Below are 18,857 nucleotides of genomic sequence, written 5' to 3' on the forward strand. Positions count from 1 at the left end.
GAGTAGGACAAGCTGAAGAGGAAGAAAGGAAGGGAGAATCTGCTTAATAAAGAGGAAAAAAAGAGGGGGAAGAAATATATAATCAGATAAAAGCAGAAGAGAAAAAGAACTAATAAACAAAATCTTAAGGGAAATAGAGTATCGAATAAGAAGGAATCAGGGGAGGGGAACAGAGCCAGTGGGAACAGGTCTGAAGGGGTCTAGGACTTTTGGGGTGCTGGTGGAACCCCAAGATCGCAGTACCAGGCCCTATCTGAAAGAATTCAATTCAAATCTTCTTCAGCCAGAGGAAAAGTTTATTAGTGATAAAACACATAGGCCAGGTGACGCCCATAAGGACGAGTGGGCATGAGAGGTTCTCAGCCTTGTGGACCTGAGATTCTCAGCCTTGAATGAGGGCTGGGGTAGATCTTATGTACTTTGGGTGACCAGGGAAGGGTCTGGGAAAATGTTCTGGGAAAAGGGTCTGGGAAAAAGGTCTGGGTGAGAATTCCCAGAGACTGGAATGTCTAAGAGATTGAATAGACAATGGGAATAGATAATGAAGGAACAGAAAGGTATCTGAATGAAATTAAAAGGTAGGCTAAGGCTTTCAAAGGGAGATGAGGGGCTGGGGCCTGTAGACAAAAGGGAAGCCAGATTCCCTTTAGGGCAAGGGGCAAAGACCTTGGCTTGGGCCACACCCCATCAGTATAATTTACAGCATGAACATATTCTCTCTAACCTTACAGAGACTATTCACCAGTTGGCAAATGTGACAGCTTATGGTCTCCGGGAAATCCAGCAATCTTTAGATTGCTTAGCAAAAGTAGTTCTAGATAATAGAATAGCCCTAAACTACTTGCTTGCCTCCAGTGGGAGTGTATGTGCTTTAGCAAACACATTTTGTTGCATGTATAACAACTCCGGGCAGATAGAGTTCTGCACTGCTCATATTTTGGAAAAAGCTAGTTGGATGCAAGAAATTCACAATAACTTTAGTGCTTCAAAATCTTTTTCATGGGAGTCCTGGCTTCTTTCTATACTGGTTCCTATTCTCATTCCACTACTGATCATATTTTTGTGTTTGTTTCGTCCATATCTGTTAAATATCTTTGCCAGATTCCTTTCTTCTAGGGTTGGAGCCATCAACTTTCAGAGGATTCTAGCCTGCTGAACCTGGCATCAGCCAGGTTTTCACGTTTGACCCCTCAAACAGGACCCAGAGAGGCAGGGACAGCTCTACACCCTTTGCCAGCAGGAAGCAGTTTCAGAAGTTGAGACCTTCACCCCTTTCCCCAAAAGAATTTGGGCCAAATTTGTTTGAGGGGGGAATGATGGGGTATGGCCCAAGCCGAGGTCTTGCCCCTTGCCCCTTGCCCCAAAGGCAATCTGGCTCCCCTTGTCTACAGGCCCCAGCCCCTCATCTCCCTTTGAAGGCCTTAGCCTACCTTTTAATCTCATTCAGATGCCTTTCAGTTCCTTCATTATCTATTCCCATTGTCTATTCAATCTCTTAGACATTGCAATCTCTGGGAATTCACACCCAGACCCTTTCCCCAGACCATTTTCCCAGACCCTTCTCTGGTCACCCAAAGTACATAAGATCTACCCCGGCCCTCATTCAGGGCTGAGAATCTCAGGCCCACAAGGCTGAGAACCTCTCATGCCCGCTCATCCTTACGGGCATCACCTGGCCTATGTGTTTTATCACTAATAAACTTTTCCTCTGGCTGAAGAAGATTTGAGCTGAAATCTTTCAGGCAGGGCCCGGTACTGTGATCTTGGGGTTCCACCAGCACCTCAAAGTCCTAGACCTCTTCAGGTCCACCTTAAAAAAGGATTATAATACCAGCAGAAGAGGGAGCTTGAAACTGAAAAACTTCTGTACAGACAAGGGAAGTGGTCACATGGGGAAAGAATCTTTGTGTCAAATTTCTCTGATAATGGTTTGCTATCTAAATATGTAAGCAATATATATGCACGAACATATACATATGACCAATAGCCATTCCCCAATTTAAAAAATGGTCAAGGGATATGAACAAACTGTTCTCAAAAGAACTGCCAAGTCTGCAAATAAAGTGATTAAAATGTCTATACCCTTTGAACCAAAGATTCCATTACTGGGCTTATACCCTAAGGGAGCCATTGATGATGGAAAAGTCCTCATATACTCCAAAATATTTTATGGCAGCATTTTTTGTGATAGCAAAGAATGGGAAACAAAGTAGATGCCCACCACTTGGGGCATGGTTAAACAAATTGTGGTACACAAATAAAATGGAATACTACTGTGCTATAGGACATGATGTATATGATGAATGCAAAGAAGCATGTAAAGAGCTATATGAGCTGATGAATAGTGAAATAAGCAGAACTAAAAATAATAATAATACATAGTAACTATAATAATATAAACAGAAAGACACACCAAAAAACCCCCCAAAAGTAAATATAACAAAATTATGAAGCTAAATGGGACTCAAATGAAGAGATGTGAGAAGATACCTTCAAACCACTCCTTTGAGGAGGTGGAAGGTCCACAGGTATTACACATTGCATATGTTTTCACATTTTTTCAATGTATTGGTCACTTGTGCTGATTTTTTTCCTCTCCAAAAAAAATAATATTTGTCTTATGGGATGACTCTCTGGGAAGGAGAGGAGGACAGATACATGAGACCCCATGGTGATGTAAGAAAAAGAAAATATGAATTAAAACTCATTTAAAAATGAAAGAAATTAACCTATAAGTTCATGCCTACTCACCGTAATGACTAAGATTTGAAAGATGGAGCTAACTATTCTTTTTCTCATTTTCCGTGGCTAGATGTATCACCTGAACAGGCCAATGTGAGTCTGAAATCAGGTATTTTTAAATTCAAAGTCGAATCACAGATCTATGGAATTTCACATCTGGAAGGGATTTCTTCATTTTACAGGTAAGGAAACAGGCCCAGCGAGAGGAAAGACTTGCTAAAGAGCACTCAGCTCATGAACAGGTTGGCCTAGAACCCAGGTCTCCTGACCCTATTCAGGACTCTTTCACTGCATTAGGTTGTCATCTCCCTGTGACCCTCTTCCAGGCCTTTTTTCTTACTTTACCTCTTTTCTTACTTTGCTTTCTTCCCTTCTCAGTTTTGACCTTGTAGTTAAGTAATGCAATGTTGCACGGTCCTCTAGGTCTAAACCTTTGCCCCTCTGTCCTAATAACACTCGTGACTTATTAAATCTCAGCTGTCCACTACCCCCCACCTCCACTGCTCTACATATTCTACCGGTGGTGACTTGGCTCCACTACACATTCATGTTCTCTAATATCAACTGAATCCTCGTGGAAATAAAGCAATCCTTTCACCTCTCTCTAACTGATTTTCTATGCACTCCCCACTGCAGCCATTCTAAATCACAAACCTCTCACGCCAACTTTCAGCAGAGGATTTCCTCTCATGTTTTATGGAGAAAATGAAGGTCCTTCACTTTGAGCTCCTTCTTCTCCCCTGCACTATATCTCAAAACCTTTTGATATCATCCCTCATTCTCTCCTTTATTCTTTCTGCTGGATAAAGCCAATCCCTCTTATTGTCTCCTTAATCCTACCCTTTCCTGTATCCTCCAGGGAAAATTCCCATCAAGATTATCCCTTCTCTCTCTCTGCCTCTCTGTGTCTCTGTGTCTCTGTCTCTGTCTGTCTCTCTCATCTTTGATTTCTCACTATTTACTAGTTCCTTCCCAGTTGCTTACAAACACACTCAAGTCTAGTCCACCCTTAAAACCCTCACTTGACCCTATCATCTTCCCAAGCTAAGATCCTACATCACTCCTCCCTTTCTTTGCTAAACTAGAAAAAGCTGTATACTTCTATTGCCCCTACTTCTTCTCCTCTTACTTACTTTTCATTGTTTTGAAGTTCATTTTCCAATTTCATAACTCAACTCAAACTGCTCTGTCAAAGATTCCAATGATTTCTTTTTTTCCCCCAAGTGATTTCTTAATTGCCAAAGTTTTCGGCCTTTTTTCGGTCCTTACCCTTTTTTTTAGCATCTCTACAGCGCTTCACACTGTAGATCCCTTTCTCCTCCTATACACTCTCTTATCTTTTAATTTTCATGATGTTGCTCTCTTTTAGTTCTCATTCTCTTTTGTGACATATTCATTTGTAGGATTTCCCCTAATTTTAGGTGTCCCACATGGTTCTGTACTGGATTCTTTTCTCTCTATTTTCTCTTGGTGATTACACCTACTTTTATGGGATAGCTCTCAAATCTATATATCCAGCTCTCATCACCCCCCCCATCTTACATCACCCACTACCTATAGACAATTCAAATGATATGACCTGGAGACATCTAAAATTCACCTTGCCCAAAGCAGAACTTACTTTCCCCCCCAGAACTCACTTCTCTTCCCATCTCTATTTCTGTGAAAAATATTGCCTTCTTTTCTTTTTTAAAAATATTATTTATTTAATTTTTAACATTCTTTTTAAAATTTTTGATTTAATATTTTATTTTCCCCCAATCACATGTAAAAACAATTTAAACATTTTTTTCAAATTTTGAGTTCCAAATTCTTTCCCTCTCCTTCCCTCTTATTGAGAAAGCAAGCAATTTGATAGATGTGTAGTTATGCAAAACATGTAAGTCATGTGGTGACAGAAAACACAAACCCAGAAACCCAAAAAAAGAAAGTAAAACAAAAAAATGCTTTAATCTGCATTTAGACTCTGTCATCTTTTCATAACCCCAGTTCGAAGATTTTGATCTCAATATCTCACTCTTGCCCCCCAATTCCAAACAGTTGCCATGTCTTGTTGATTTTACCTCCACAACATCTCTTTTTCCATTCCATTCTCTCCACTCACACAAGCTCCAGTCCTCTTGCTAAAATAGCTCATAATTAGTCTCCCTGCTTCCAGTTCCTCCCCTCTCCAATCCATCATCCACAAGGCTGCAAAAGTGATATTTCTCATCAATAGGTCTAAGCATCACTTTCCTGCTCAGAAAAAAATTTCTTTTTCTTTCTTTTCCTTTCCTTTTTTTTTTAAGCATTTATACCCTTTCACAATTTGGCTCATACTTACCTTTCCAGACTTATTATACATGATTGCTATTAACACACTCTTTAGTTCAGTCAAACTGACCTACAGGTTTTATTCACATATGATACGCTACCACCCATCTCTATGATGGAAGGCACTCCTTCCCCTCAGGTTCCTAGAACCCCTGGCCTTATTCAAAAACTGAAGCACAAAAGCCTTCCCTATCTTCCCTCTCATCCTAAACTACTAGCTACCTTCTCAAAATTAATTTGTACTTATTTTGTATATATTTAGGTGTGGAATGTTGTTCCACCATAATATGTATGTTTCTTGAGGGCAAGGAATGTTTTAATTTTGTTTTTGTATCCTCAATGCTTAACACATAGAACATGCTAATAAATACATGTTGGTTTAATGACACACTCAAAAAAAATTTGTTTCTTTGCATTAAATGATGTGGGAACAGAAATGTATTATTTGAAGCCCTCATGTACACAGTTTTCAATAAAATGATAATAGAGAGAAATCAGAGAGTGTGGAATGTAATTAGCTAGTTAGCCAATCCTGTTTGGCTCAAGCAATTAATATAGTTTCAACTTAATCTATCAATTTTTTATTCCTTAGTAAAAACCTGAAAAGATGTTGAATTCTACCCTTTAACTGCTTATTTAAGAAAAACTTCTAATTGATACTTGGTATAATGTCCAAGTTTGAGTTAGAGTCAAGTCAAACCCTCAGGGAAAGTCTAGTACCAGAAAGTTTAAAAGAGAAACAAATCACAAGATTTCAGATGTCCTTTGCTTACTTGTGAGAGCCCAGATGATTGTGGCCAGTAGTATTTGCTACCTCTATGGTATGTCTAGTACCCAGGCAGTAACTCACCATCCATCATATGCCCACAGTCCATTATAAAATGCCAGACTGATGGAACCCACAGAGATACTGGCATCCTCAAAGGAATTTTCAAAATTTTTCGTTTTCCCTAAAATAAAAACATGGATGCCATAGGTATTGAGAGATGAAATTAATAATTCCACCCCCATTTTTCACTTGAAAGAAGTATCTGAACAGTGATTTCAGATTATAAAACACATACTTTGACAATAAAATGAGAGGCTAAAGATTCTTATGAACTAATCTACTAGATTTATTTCTTACATTTTCCCATCTCTGTATAAAATGAAAAAATTATACCCTAAGAACACTTAAAGCAATTCCACCAACAAACTCGATACTGATATTTACCATATTAAGACAATTAGGACCTGTCCATAAGAGGAAGTTGTCCCAATTCCTTAGAAATAATTATAATTCAACAAACACTTAAGTGTCTACCATATGCAAGGCAATACTAAGACAGGAGGTTAGTAGCAGGTAAAGAACTGGTGTTAGAGTCAGGAGGACCTGAGTTCAAGTCCTCTCTCTAACACATACTGACTGGGTAACTGAGCAAATCACAACCTTTTAGTGCCCTAAGCAATTCTCTATGACTATAAATTGCTGAGCAGTTTAACTGCTCCCCCACTTCTTCCACTGAGCCCCTCAAAACTTTAGAAGGTATTATGCTACCAACTAGAGATACAAAGAAAAAAAAAGGCCTTGACCTCAAAGAGTTCACAGAGAGCCCAGCAATGGGAAAGACAGAAATGAGATTTACCTTGGGCAAGAAGCACAATTCCACTAATAATAATAATGGCGACAATCACCAGCTTGGCTGCCGTGAAAAAGTTCTGTACATAGCTCCCGAGCTTCACACTCAGGGAATTCACTGTTGTGATAACCACTGCAAGGAAAGTCAGACATAGGAAAGGAGTTTTATAGTCTAGATTTTTCAAAATCCTTGATCTAATGCCAACATGCAGAAAATGCTTTGGGAAGATTCTGGAAGAATTCTCTGATGCTCATTCTTAGGTATATCCTATGTAATTATCTATTGGATTTCAAGAGAAATACATACATATATACATATATATATGTATGTACAAATATATTTTTATTATGTATATTTATATATAAAAGATCGGTTAGAGAACATTTTAAACACCTGTAATTGTTTTAAACATTTGTGATTTTAAAAATCAGTCCATGGCTTAGACATCCATCCAATGGAAGTATAACAAGGTGCATGGTCTAGTGAAACAGGAGGAAAGGTCTCTTGGCCAGCAGTCTAATGTGAATGAAACCCTCAGCCTAAAGTGTGTAAAGAAGAACCAAAGCCCTGTCTAAGCTCCATCTATTATATCATTCAGCCTCTTCCCCAGTACAATAGCCAGTCTCTGGCCCACTCAGATGCTATGATGGGGAAGTAACAAAGAGGCCAGTGATCCCAAGCCTAGATTTCCTCAGGAAAAGCATTATGCGCTGTATTATAGCCATTTTGTCCTGGGAAACACTCAGATGCCAGAGGGCTCTGGAGTTCATTATTCATGTTCTCAGACAGGTATACCTGCATAGTAATAGAGGAAACTTACTGATGACTGCTGCTGCAAGACACTTGACAACGAGTTGTGGAGGCTTACAGTTGCCGTAGAAGGGGACAGCCACGTATTCAGCAAAGCTGAGACAAATAATGGCAAATGAAGAGGGTTTGGTGACAATCAAACTGGTCCAAGAAAAGAGGTAGGCAGGTATAGGGCCAAAGGCTTCCATCAGGTAGGGATATTCACCTCCTGATTTGGTGATCATTGTGCCAAGTTCAGCAAAACACAGAGCACCTGAAGAATAAATACAGAAAATGAAACAACCCCTATTTGCAAGGAGCATATGTCTTAATGGAACATACGTAGCATAAAATATGCATAGTGTAAATATAAAGCACAAATATATGCAAAGAAGATAAATACAAGGTAGTTTGAGAGGGAAGGCACTGTAATTAAGGAGATCAGGAAAGACTTTATGGAGAAGGTGATGCTTAAGCTTCATTTTATTTTATTTTTTCTTCTTCCTTTTTTTTTTTTTGGCTAGGCAATGGGGTTAAGTGACTTGCCCAGGGTCACACAGCTAGTAAGTATCAAATGTCTGAGGGTGGATTTTAACTCAGGTCCTCCTGACCCCAAGGCTGGAGCTCTATCTACTGTGCCACTTAGCTGCTCCTAAGCTTCATTTTAAAGGTAGAAATGCAGTCTATGAAGCAGGGGTAAGGAAAGAATGCATTCCAGGCACGTGGAATAGCCAGTCTAAAGACACAACCAAGATGGTAGATGGTGTGCCATCTGCAAGGAATAGCAGAAGACCTGTTTGGCTGGATGGCAGGGTAGGAAAGAAGGAATGGCTAATGAAACTAAAAAGACAGGTTGAGGCCAGGTTTTAAAAGCTAAACAGAGGAGTTTATTATATTGGGGTTGAGTAAAGGAGTCATACAGTCAGATCTACGTTTAAGAAAAATTATTTTGGCAGCATTGTGTAGGTAGGACTAGAGTGGGGACAGCCTTGAGACAGAGAGACCAAAGAGAAGTGAACATGTCTTTGAAAGGAGGCCAGGCCAGTAGAGCCCCCAATTTGGATGGAGTCACAAATATTAAATCCTTCAGCATCCAGAGTTCTTTGGTGATTTACCCCTGAGTAGAGTCCAAACTCCCCTGGTGCACCAGTGACTCCTCTTTCTTATTCTTGGCTGGAGAATTCTGGCTAGTTGGGACCAGCTCTGCTGCCCCTGACCTCCTTTCCCTATCCTGGATTTCCTCACTGCTCCCTTCTCCCTCCTTGGGCATCATATGAGTCCCTCTCTGCTCTCCCAGCTCTGTATAGCCCCTGGATTAGGGTAATAGTTATGGAAAAATGTTTCAAATACTCTGGCAATTTTGTCCAAAGAGTTGGAATGGGGCCAGCAAATCCAGTGATGGTAAATCTCTCCAGGAAGTTTTCAGAGGTCGTGCACTTCAGCCTCTTCTGTAGGGAAGCTTCTCCTCTTAGTAACTGCTTGAGGACTCTTTGGCATAGTGGAAAGATCACTAGACTTGAAGTCAGAAGACCTGAAGACCTGAGTGCAATCTAAGCTCTGACAATTACTAGTTCTGGGACAATGGACAAGTCCCCATGATCTCTCTGAACATCAGTTTCTCTACTTGTAAAATGGTGCAAATAATATAATACCTACCTCAAAGGGTTGTTTTTAAATTGAGGAAAGCATTTTGTAACCCTAATGCACTAAGTAAATCATTATTAGAACAGAAAAGATGACCACAGAACTAAGTGTCCAAGAATTAAAAGTATTAATGACATGGCTGAGCCTACTGACTAGCATTTGAAAAAGGAAGATATGATATTCCCTAAAAAACAGTCTATTTCCTAATGCAGTATTGATGGTTCTTATGGTGGCTTTCTCCTCCTGTGACTGTGTATTCATTTATGAGCCGAAAGCTACCAGTACATCACAAATACCCATTCTCTTCTGACCACATACCCATTCTTAGATCTTTCCTGTTTGAGAGTTCACATGTTTTACATTATTGTTTCACCTATTGATTTACAAAAGTCCCCATCACCAATTTAGCTAACTTGGAGAGTCCTCAAAGGTAGGTTGTCAGCAGCAAGAGAGACAATACAGAATGAGGTTAACACAATGCAACTTCATGTACTTAAAATTGAAATGTCTTAAGTACCACACAGGTAACAATTTGGATGTTTTGTTTGTTTTTTTACCTAATGTAGCAACAATCCCACAGGTCGACCATATGATCAAACAAGGTCCCACAGCATTGACGTTGCTAAGTACAGATTTGGGTGAAACGAAGATTCCTGAGCCAATTACGGTGCCAACAATGATACAAATTCCACTAATCAGGCCCACCTTGAATTGAGAAGGAGAAAAATAACTGTTAGGTACGCTGAAGTGATTTTGGCAGGAAAAGCTTCGTAGAAAGACAACAAAAGAGAAACCAGGATCATGAATCCAGGCAGAATCCCAGAGCTGAATGAGACCATAGTGGTTGCCCACTCATCCTGGTATTTACCCTGCCAGATTCTCCCCACCAGAAACAGCAGTCTCTTAAACCAGACCTCCAGAGACCCTGACCCTGAACCCAAAGGGAACTAGTTCACTCGGCTTTAGAACTCCACCAAGGCAGCACTACTCTATATTAGAGGGCAAGTAAATCAATCTTTACCTCAACTCTCTAGGTCTAACCATGCAGCCATCTACCAGAGTACCAGTTGGTCAAGAAGAATTTATTAAGCACCTACTTTGTGCCAGGGACCATGCTAAGTTCTGGACCAGGCCCTAGCCAGCACAGACATCTTGTTATTTATCCAGTCCTCTGATGGCAGCCCTTCCATCTCTACCTTGACTCATCCTTTTTCCCTCTCTTACTCAGAAAACAATAATAAAATCCATCTTACCATTGTGACTAGAAGACGTGTGAAAATCCACTATGATATAGTTCTACTCAAACCCTGTGACTGCCTTGACTGAAGCGCCCTTCCACGGCCACTACTCTCTAAAGACATCTTGTATTCCTATAAAAATAGAAGTTCCTTAAGGGAAGGGATGGTCTCATGTGTACCATCCCCTAGCCCAGTGTTTGACACAAAGTAGGTACTTAATAAAAGCTGATTGATAGTTCAGCTAATGCCTAAGCAGGAATCACTTCTTTTTTTAAATAATATTTTATTTTTTCCCAAATACATGTAGAAACAATTTTTAACATTCATTAAAAAAATTTTGAGTTCCAAATTCTCTCCCTTCTTCCTAATCCCCCTCATTGAGAAGGCAAGCAATTTGATATAGGTTATACATGTGCAATCATGCAAAACATATTTGCATGTTAGTCATATTGTGAAAGAAAACATAGACCAAAAAACAAACCCATAAAGTAAAAAATAGTATGCTTTGATATGCATTCAGATTCCACTGTTTTTTTTTTTTCTCTGAAGTGGACAGCATTTTTTCTTATGAGTCTTTTGGCCCTGTCTTGGATCATTGTATTGATGAGAATAGCTAAGTCATTCACAATTGACCATTTTACAATTTTGCTCTTACTATGTACTGTTCTCCTGGTTCCACTCACTTCTCTTTGCATCAGTTCATGTAAGTCTTTCCAGGTTTTTCTAAACCCTCCTGATCATCTTTTCTTATGGCACAATAATATTCCATTACAATCATATACCACTTGTTCAGCCATTCCCCAATTGATAGACATCCCTTTAATTGCAGGAATCATTTCTATAGCATCCTTCATACTTGGTCATCCAGCCTTGCAACTGACTTGTAGTAAGGAGGAACCCACTACTGGGGAAACATTCTACTTTTGGACAACTTGAATTACTATTAACTTTTTCTCTCACTCATTCTTCTTCTCTCAAATACAGCCTTCACATTTCAAATCAAAAGCTTCTTTTCAAGTCCATGAAAGGACAAAAGAGGGACAATTTAGTCTGTGCCTACAATGTTTTTGTATTTCACACTTCATGGCAGATACTTAACAAAATAAGATTAATTATACTAATAATAATAGCTCCCATTTCTACAGCACTTTTAAACTGACAAAATGTTTTCCTCAAAACAATCCTATAGGGTGCAGCTAAGTAGTGCAGTGGATAGAGCACTGGCCCTGGATTCAGCAGGACTTGAGTTCAAATGCGACCTCAGACACATAACACTTACTAGCTGTGTGACTCTGGGCAAGTCACTTAACCCCATTGCTTAGCCAAAAAAACAAAACAATCCTGTGAAGTAGACAGAAAAAGTATGATTATCATGATTTTCCAAAAAAGAAATTTGAGTTTTAGAGCAAGGGAGAGACTTTCACATAGAGTTAGAAAATTTCCAAGCAGAGATTTGAACCCACTTTTCCCGACTCCATGTATTGTGCTCTTTCTTATTTGCACTGCCTGACTTATAAGTGATGGTTTATAAAAAGATCCTTTAATACTTCAAGGATCGGTCATTTCTTTGGAGTGAGTAGTGTCCCCACTAATGCAGACTGCAAGCCCTTTATTACTTAGTAGCTAGTCTTCAGGAATTCCTGTGGCCTCCACTAAAGTTCTTCTCTGACCTGGGGCTTTCAAAGGCTGTGCCAGCAGAATATGAGTCCTTGTAGATGCTACCAAGCTGTACAGTTTAAGGGCCAGATTATGCTCAAAGGAGCTGATCATCTGGAACTAATTTTTAAGCCACAGAAATAAAATTAAGTGAAATAGCTGTAACTATTCCTATCTACTTCTTTGCCACAGGGTAGAGTGGCATTGTATTACTTCATTAGACCAAGACGAAAAGAAAAGAAAAGGATAATACTGAGAGCTGTGTTTGGGTTTACATCAGAGGGACATAAACTTGGGTTATTGATGACATATTTGGGGAGTTAAGAGTTAACTGAAGACTGGGGTTGATGAACTTATTTTTGGTGATGTTTTTAATACGTGTTTTGGTAACTTTTTCATATAACTGACTTCCTTTCTAATTTTATTTTGTGTATTTATCTGAGAAGAGGTCTTTGGGCTTCATTAGACAGGCAAAGAGATCTGAGGCACAAAAAAGGTTAAGAACTCCTGCTTTAGGGGCTTTGCAAGAAATAAGGTACCTAGAATACAATTTAGGTCATGCAAACACTGGTGACACTGACCCAAGAATATTTCCCATGACCAAAACCAACAAATTATACTCTTCCATAGACTGATAGCAGCTGAAATTTGAAGGGTAGGCACAAAGGGGATCTATATATATATATTCCCGGTGGTTGTGCTGATTGAGCTATGAATGTCAACAGGGAGAAGGTAGGAAATGAGCTATCTGACATTTTTAACAATGACCTGGATAAAGGCATCAATAGCATGTTCATCATATTTGCAGATGACAGAAGGCTGGGAAGGATAAATAACACCCTGGTTGTCAGGATCAAAAACCATTTTAGGACTACTGGATTAGAAATTTAGAGCTGGAAAGGACCTTTGTAGTCATTTAGCCCAACCCCCTTCATTTTACAGATAAGGAAGCTGAGGTCCTGAGAAGTTAAGTTATTTTCCCAATAATAAACTTGACAGGCTGGACTGACATTTGACTGAAACTAATAAATTAAATTTAATAAGGAAAAATATAGTACCTTGCACTTAGGTTTAAAAAAATCAACTTTATAGGTACAGGACAGGGATGGGGGGGGGACATTTTAGACAGAATTGGACAGAAGTTTGTTTGGAAAGTATTCGGAAATTTTGGTGGACTGCAAACTAATTAAGAGTCAATAGTGTGATTTACCAGGCAAGAAAAGCTAATATGATCTAGTGCTACATTAAGAGAGGTATAGCTCCCAGAAAGGCACAATCCTGCTGTGCTGTTATGGTCAGGACACAGGTGGAGTATTGTGTTCAGTTTTGCATGCCACAGTTTAAGAAGGACATGATAAACTAGAGAGCACTCAGAGAGGGGCTTTGAGACTATGTCATATGAGAATCGGTTGAAAAAACCAGGCACATTTTACAAAAGAGACCGGAAAAGAAAAGATTTCGAATCAGCACCGCTGGGGGCTCCAGCTCTCCAGTCCAGGTTACAGGCAACTAGCTCTATCTGACAATTGGAGGAGGGAAGGAGATCTTCCTGAAACACTTAGTTTAGTCCAAGCTCAGTGTTGTTTCTCTAGTTGACGCTATCAGATTCTCTAGCTTAATTTTGCAAGGACCTTGATTTGCATAAAAGCTGATCTCACTAGAAGCAGGCATTAAAAAAAAAAAGCTTTAAATGCCCTGAATAGCTGCTGAATTGAGTATGTATACATTTCATGCACGATCACTCAGCTCTAACTTCTAAAAAGTGCAGGGCCATCCTTATGGTTCCAAAAGGACATCATTACAATCTCAAGCTGACATAAAAGTGAGTCACTTGAATCCTGTTTCTTTGACACTATGGAACTCTGAGCCACAAAGATAAATTTGTGATGAACCTATTATTAGCTGGGCAATTCTTCATTTCTTAGAGGAATTTAGCTTGCTATTACATACTTAATTTGGGTCATATAACCTCCTGACTGCTGAATCTGCATTCTAGAAATTCATTCTAGAACATCCTGAGGCAGGATTCTTTGGAGAAGGGAGTGACTGGCACTCCCTTTCCAAGGTCTAATCCTGACCAGAAGTAGGTGCCAAATTCATGTACTGGACTCAGGGAGTCAAGGAGGGGAGATGAGGCCATTAGAAAAGGGCAGCCCAGAAAACCAGGAGCCTTGTACATAATTTCCATCTGGGAAATGCCCTGAAGTCTGTGGATGAGACTGAAAGTATTTGGGTTCACATGTTATGGTGGCCACAAGCGTCCTAAAGTAACCCTAGTTCTTCTTTGAGTCTGTCTTTGACATCAGAGTACTCCTAAGTCATTCAGCCATCTGCTCAATTGGAGATGTCACAGCAGTCCTGGAGCTCAGCCCCAGGGCTGCACCGGAACAACCTCTCTCAGGGGCCTCAGGGCAGAATGGCCAAAGTCTGTTGGGACTTCTACCCCAGGGAATTCTTTCTCAAGATTGACTCCTCTCTGCCAGCCTCACCTGATCTCAGCTAGAAAGATTTCAAGTTAGCTTTGAAAAACATGGGACAGTTTTGAAAGTTATTAACCTATACTAAGGAGGGCTAATAGGAACTCAATCTGGGAACTGAGCCAGCTGTTCCAAAGGACCTAAGGCTGACCGTTCCAGCCTCCTGTTGTGGTAAACAGCTCAGACTGCCCTTGAGTCTCAGGGCAGCCTAATAGCACTTAATTACAAGAGCCCTCTCTGATTTCTCTTCTGTCTTTCAAGACAACGCTCTGCAGGCATTTTTTATGGACAACAACAGTGAGAATGAAATGTTTGGAGGCTAATGATAAAAACAAATCTTACTGTATGCCTGCTGCTGTATGCCTTAGTTTACTCACATTCTCCTATTTGATTCTGGAAATAATAACTCTGAGAATTACTTCTCATATGGCGTAATGTAAAAACAGCCGAGCTCAGGAAATTGAGGTACTAATCCAGCTGTTTCTGGCTCTGAGCCAAAGGCTGTTTTATTATACGTCTTAGCTGCTTTTCTCTCCATATCTATTATGGGTCATTCCCAGATGTCTGCTAAGCATGCTAGAAATATTAAAGTCTCTAAGGGGCTAAAAACTGGCTGTTACATTTTCTTTGGAGGAGGAATCTTCAGATTTTGTATTTACTGTCATTATTTTGACTGGGGATTTCCTTGTTTTAGCTCCTGAGCCTTAATACCGGGCTTTCTTTTGTTCTCTCTCAGATTTCCAGACTGACCAGAAGGCCATATCACATTTGCTGTAATCTCTGGCAAGGGAGAGGCACCAGAAGGGAGAGTATTAGTCAATCTGATTGTTTACTGTCAAGCTAGTTATTTCATTAGGGAGATTGCATAACCCCCACTGAACTCCAAAGAGTTGGATTTTTGTCCTCCAATTGCCATCAAACTGTAGGATTCGATAATGCTTCTCAAAAATGGAAGTTAGGTTTTAAAAATCTAGAGTATTGGATCATGGCTTTACTGAGATTTAAGGGACCTTAGTGACTGTATTCAATCCTATAATTTTACCAAGGAGTAAACTGTGTCCAAAGAGTAAAAATGACTTGCCCAAGGTCACACAAGATAGTAGGTGGCAGAGGCAGGATTTTAACTCAGATATTCTAGAATTCAGAGGGATCAAACAAGAAGCCAGCAAAACTCCAAAGGAACCAGATTAAAATGTAATTGGAAAATATTTAACAAAGTAAATAAAAATACAATACCACATAGGTAATGTTAATTTGTGCTTTTCTAAGTCCAAACTAGAGGGATCTGTCTCTATTTAAGCTCTATTTTCTATTCTATTTCTAGACCACTGCAGTCTATTTCAGTACTCTTAACATACAGTTTTCTAAATCCAATTTTATAGGCAACAAGTTTAGAAGAATGAGGCTCATGCTAGAATTCCTCAAACAATTTTTTCTATTTTTGTTTCTTTTCTAGAGTTGCTAATAATCAGGGTAATGAGTCCATTTAGCTTGGCAGGATCTACAGGATGACCTATAGGAAGGGATAAAAGCTAATTGTATGGCTTTACTCAGGGAACAGGATTTGAATGGAAATTTAGAGAATCCCACCACATGTATACATCTCTTTTATTTTGAAAAAATCTTTTCTTGGCCCTGTTCTCCCTCTAACAACCATCCTTTCTCTCTGCTTCCATTCATGATCAAACTTAAATCAGTGTTCTATATCCTCTTCCTCCATTTCCTGTCCATCCATTTCACCTTTGACATTGAAATCTGGCTTCTATCCTTTTCACTCAAATGAAAATGTTCTCTGTTAATTCCACGGTCAAATCTGGTGGTCTCTTACTCTTTCTCCTCTTTCTTTGGTTATTCTATTGTATTTGAAATCGATATTTCCTCCTTAAAAGTCCCTCCCTTGATCTGTGTGACAACACAGCCACATGGCTCCTCCTAGCTCTTGAACCACTCTTTCCCAGTTGTTGTTAATTGCTTTTGTTAATTTCCCTTTCTTCTTGCAATATTTATACTTTTTCCTTTGCATAATTCACGTGCAAGCTTTAACTCTCACACTTTCCAATCAATGCGACCAACTCTCAAATTTGTCTCCAATTCTTTCCCCTCATCTGTATTTCCAACCGCCTAGTGGATGTTGCCACAAGATGTCTTGCTATTATGTCAAAGTACTCATTATTTGAAAATCTCACTACAGTAATACAATTTGGATGTACCATGATGTTTATTGTAGGATTTTCCCTGAACAAGGAACCCTTTACCTCATGCCAATCAAGGACATCTTTTCTAAGAAGCATGGAAACATTATAGGGTAAAGGGTAAAGGAAAGAACGCCAGACCAGGATTCAGAAGATGTAGGTTGAAGCCACACCCCTTCCACTTCCTATCCACATGACCCTAATCTGTAAATAGGGATAGGTAAGCACTGCTTACCTTACAGAGTAATTGTGAGTATCACAGGAAATGATACATGTGTATCTATGATAAAGTGTAAAGCTCTTTGTAGGATAGAAGGAATCATTATTATAATAACTGGTTTTCAATATTGAGAGGAAAATAATGTGCTCTAGTTATAAGAAGAGGAGAGGACCAAAACACTTATGGCACTTTTTAATTAAATATGAAAAAATTAATTAAATATACATTGATGTGATTTTGCCTGCAATTCTTTATATACCAGCTCCTGTCTGTCACAAAGAGAAGGGCACCAATTTTTTAGAAGGAAGAATGACACTCACCTGTTTTTGTAGGTTTGTAGTTTTAGCTTCATTACTCTGGATCGATTGGTCATCCTCTCTTCTTTTTCTTACACTCTTTTCCTCCATTTTAACCTCTCAATAGGTCTTAGGATGATATAAAGAGAACAAAAATAGAATATTCATCAAGTAGATTTGTTTCCTACTGACTACAGTAGGATTAATAGATAAACATGTACAGCATCAAGATTTTCCTCCGTTTTTCAGTCAAATCGAAAATTAGCAATTCTGCTAACATTTTTGAGAATTAAGCTCCAATGAATCCATAGGAAGCTTAATTATCCTAATTAACTCCAAAATTAAAGGATTTACATGTCTTAGGGAAGAACAACTTTCTGTTATTGACAAGTAATCCTGTTAGTTCTAGTAGTGAAACATAACCTGTGAAATGACACAGTTCTGATCTTCACATAATTTAAAATCATCAGTTGCATAAATATTTAGAAACTTATCATTTATGTCTGTCAAGCCAGACCTTCCTGCATGTCAAGATGTTATGAAATCAGCTCAGATTTGCTTCATTTTAGGGGACTCACAACCTTATTGTACCTTACATATCCCTATGGCAAAGTATGCTGCTTTTTAGTGCTGACTTACTGAGAAAGTTTTTGACAACACTTTCAAATTTTGTTCTAAGTGAAAAATAAATACTGCATCTGTATATAGTGCCTGGCAGAAATCCCAACAGCCATGTCATCTGTGCCTTTTATTTTGCACATATTGAGTTCTCAGAAAATGCTCATTGAACACTGATACATCATAGAATAAAAGAATGGTTAAGGGAGACCAGCTGAAAGTTAATTCAATAATGAATTACAGTTAAAAGACAAATTCCCCACTTCCCAAAAGAAACCCCATCTTGATACTTTTGATTGAGTGATTCCATCGTGCACTTACCTTCCTTCTCTCTTTGACCTTACAGATCTAGGAGATGAGCTTTTCCCTTCTTTAAAGAATCACTTACTTGGGAACACCCATGTCTTTTGCTTAGGAGTAGAGGAAGAAGGTACAGAGGTCGTTAAGAGGTAATTATTAAACGAATTTTTCTTCAAGGAAGCTGAGATACACACACACACACACACACACACACACACACACACACACACAAAACAAAGATGTCAGGCTGAGGCAAGATAGCTTCTCTTCCAAAAAATGCCTTTGGTTTTGTTTATGAGTACAAACCAAATTTCTACCAATTTCCACAAATGTCAAGTCACACTAGTGAGGATTTGTTCTAAAGAGTTCTAAAAGTGTTTTTCCAATGTCTAAGAATAAAATTAAGATAAGCATCGCATTCATTACTATATTGTTTTTTAAAAAAGCTCTATTTACAGCTTACCCGTGAGGAGTTCTACAAACATTAACTGCAGCTCATATAACTCATTGGTTAAGAAGATGTTTTGTTCCTTGCCCAAAGCTATTGATTTGCTTTTCAATACGGTTGAATTCCAAGCAGGTGGAATAATGATAGATTTTTTTTCACCTACCATTTCCCACTAGATTTTTTTCTTTTCCGCTCAAAACCAAGAACTTGCAATTTTGCAGATGCATGTTTCTCACAGGAAATTCAGAACAGGTTGTTGGTACTTGCCATTTCTGTCAGATCTCCATCTTCCTTCTTTTCTAGAA

The 18,857-nt window shown here is 39.0% G+C and overlaps 1 protein-coding gene across 4 annotated transcripts in view; it reads right to left on the reverse strand.

Moving 5' to 3' along the window:
- SLC7A9 (solute carrier family 7 member 9) overlaps nucleotides 1-18,231 on the reverse strand; it is a 63,598-nt gene extending 45,367 nt beyond the window's left edge. For all 4 annotated transcript variants that reach the window (XM_020985046.2, XM_020985047.2, XM_020985044.2 and 1 more), the window contains exons 1-6: nucleotides 18,126-18,231; nucleotides 17,211-17,315; nucleotides 9,665-9,812; nucleotides 7,495-7,737; nucleotides 6,681-6,806; nucleotides 5,906-6,005 (exon numbers count right to left, since the gene is read on the reverse strand). In XM_020985046.2, coding sequence (XP_020840705.1) covers nucleotides 5,906-6,005; nucleotides 6,681-6,806; nucleotides 7,495-7,737; nucleotides 9,665-9,812; nucleotides 17,211-17,297 — 704 coding nt within the window. In that variant the 5' untranslated portion in view covers nucleotides 17,298-17,315; nucleotides 18,126-18,231. The remainder of the gene's footprint in view (nucleotides 1-5,905; nucleotides 6,006-6,680; nucleotides 6,807-7,494; nucleotides 7,738-9,664; nucleotides 9,813-17,210; nucleotides 17,316-18,125) is intronic.
- Nucleotides 18,232-18,857: the final 626 nt, after the last annotated feature.

Source organism: Phascolarctos cinereus, unplaced genomic scaffold, assembly GCF_003287225.1.
Source record: "Phascolarctos cinereus isolate Bilbo 61053 unplaced genomic scaffold, phaCin_HiC Scaffold_2;HRSCAF=192, whole genome shotgun sequence".
Classification (NCBI taxonomy): Eukaryota; Metazoa; Chordata; class Mammalia; order Diprotodontia; family Phascolarctidae; genus Phascolarctos; species Phascolarctos cinereus.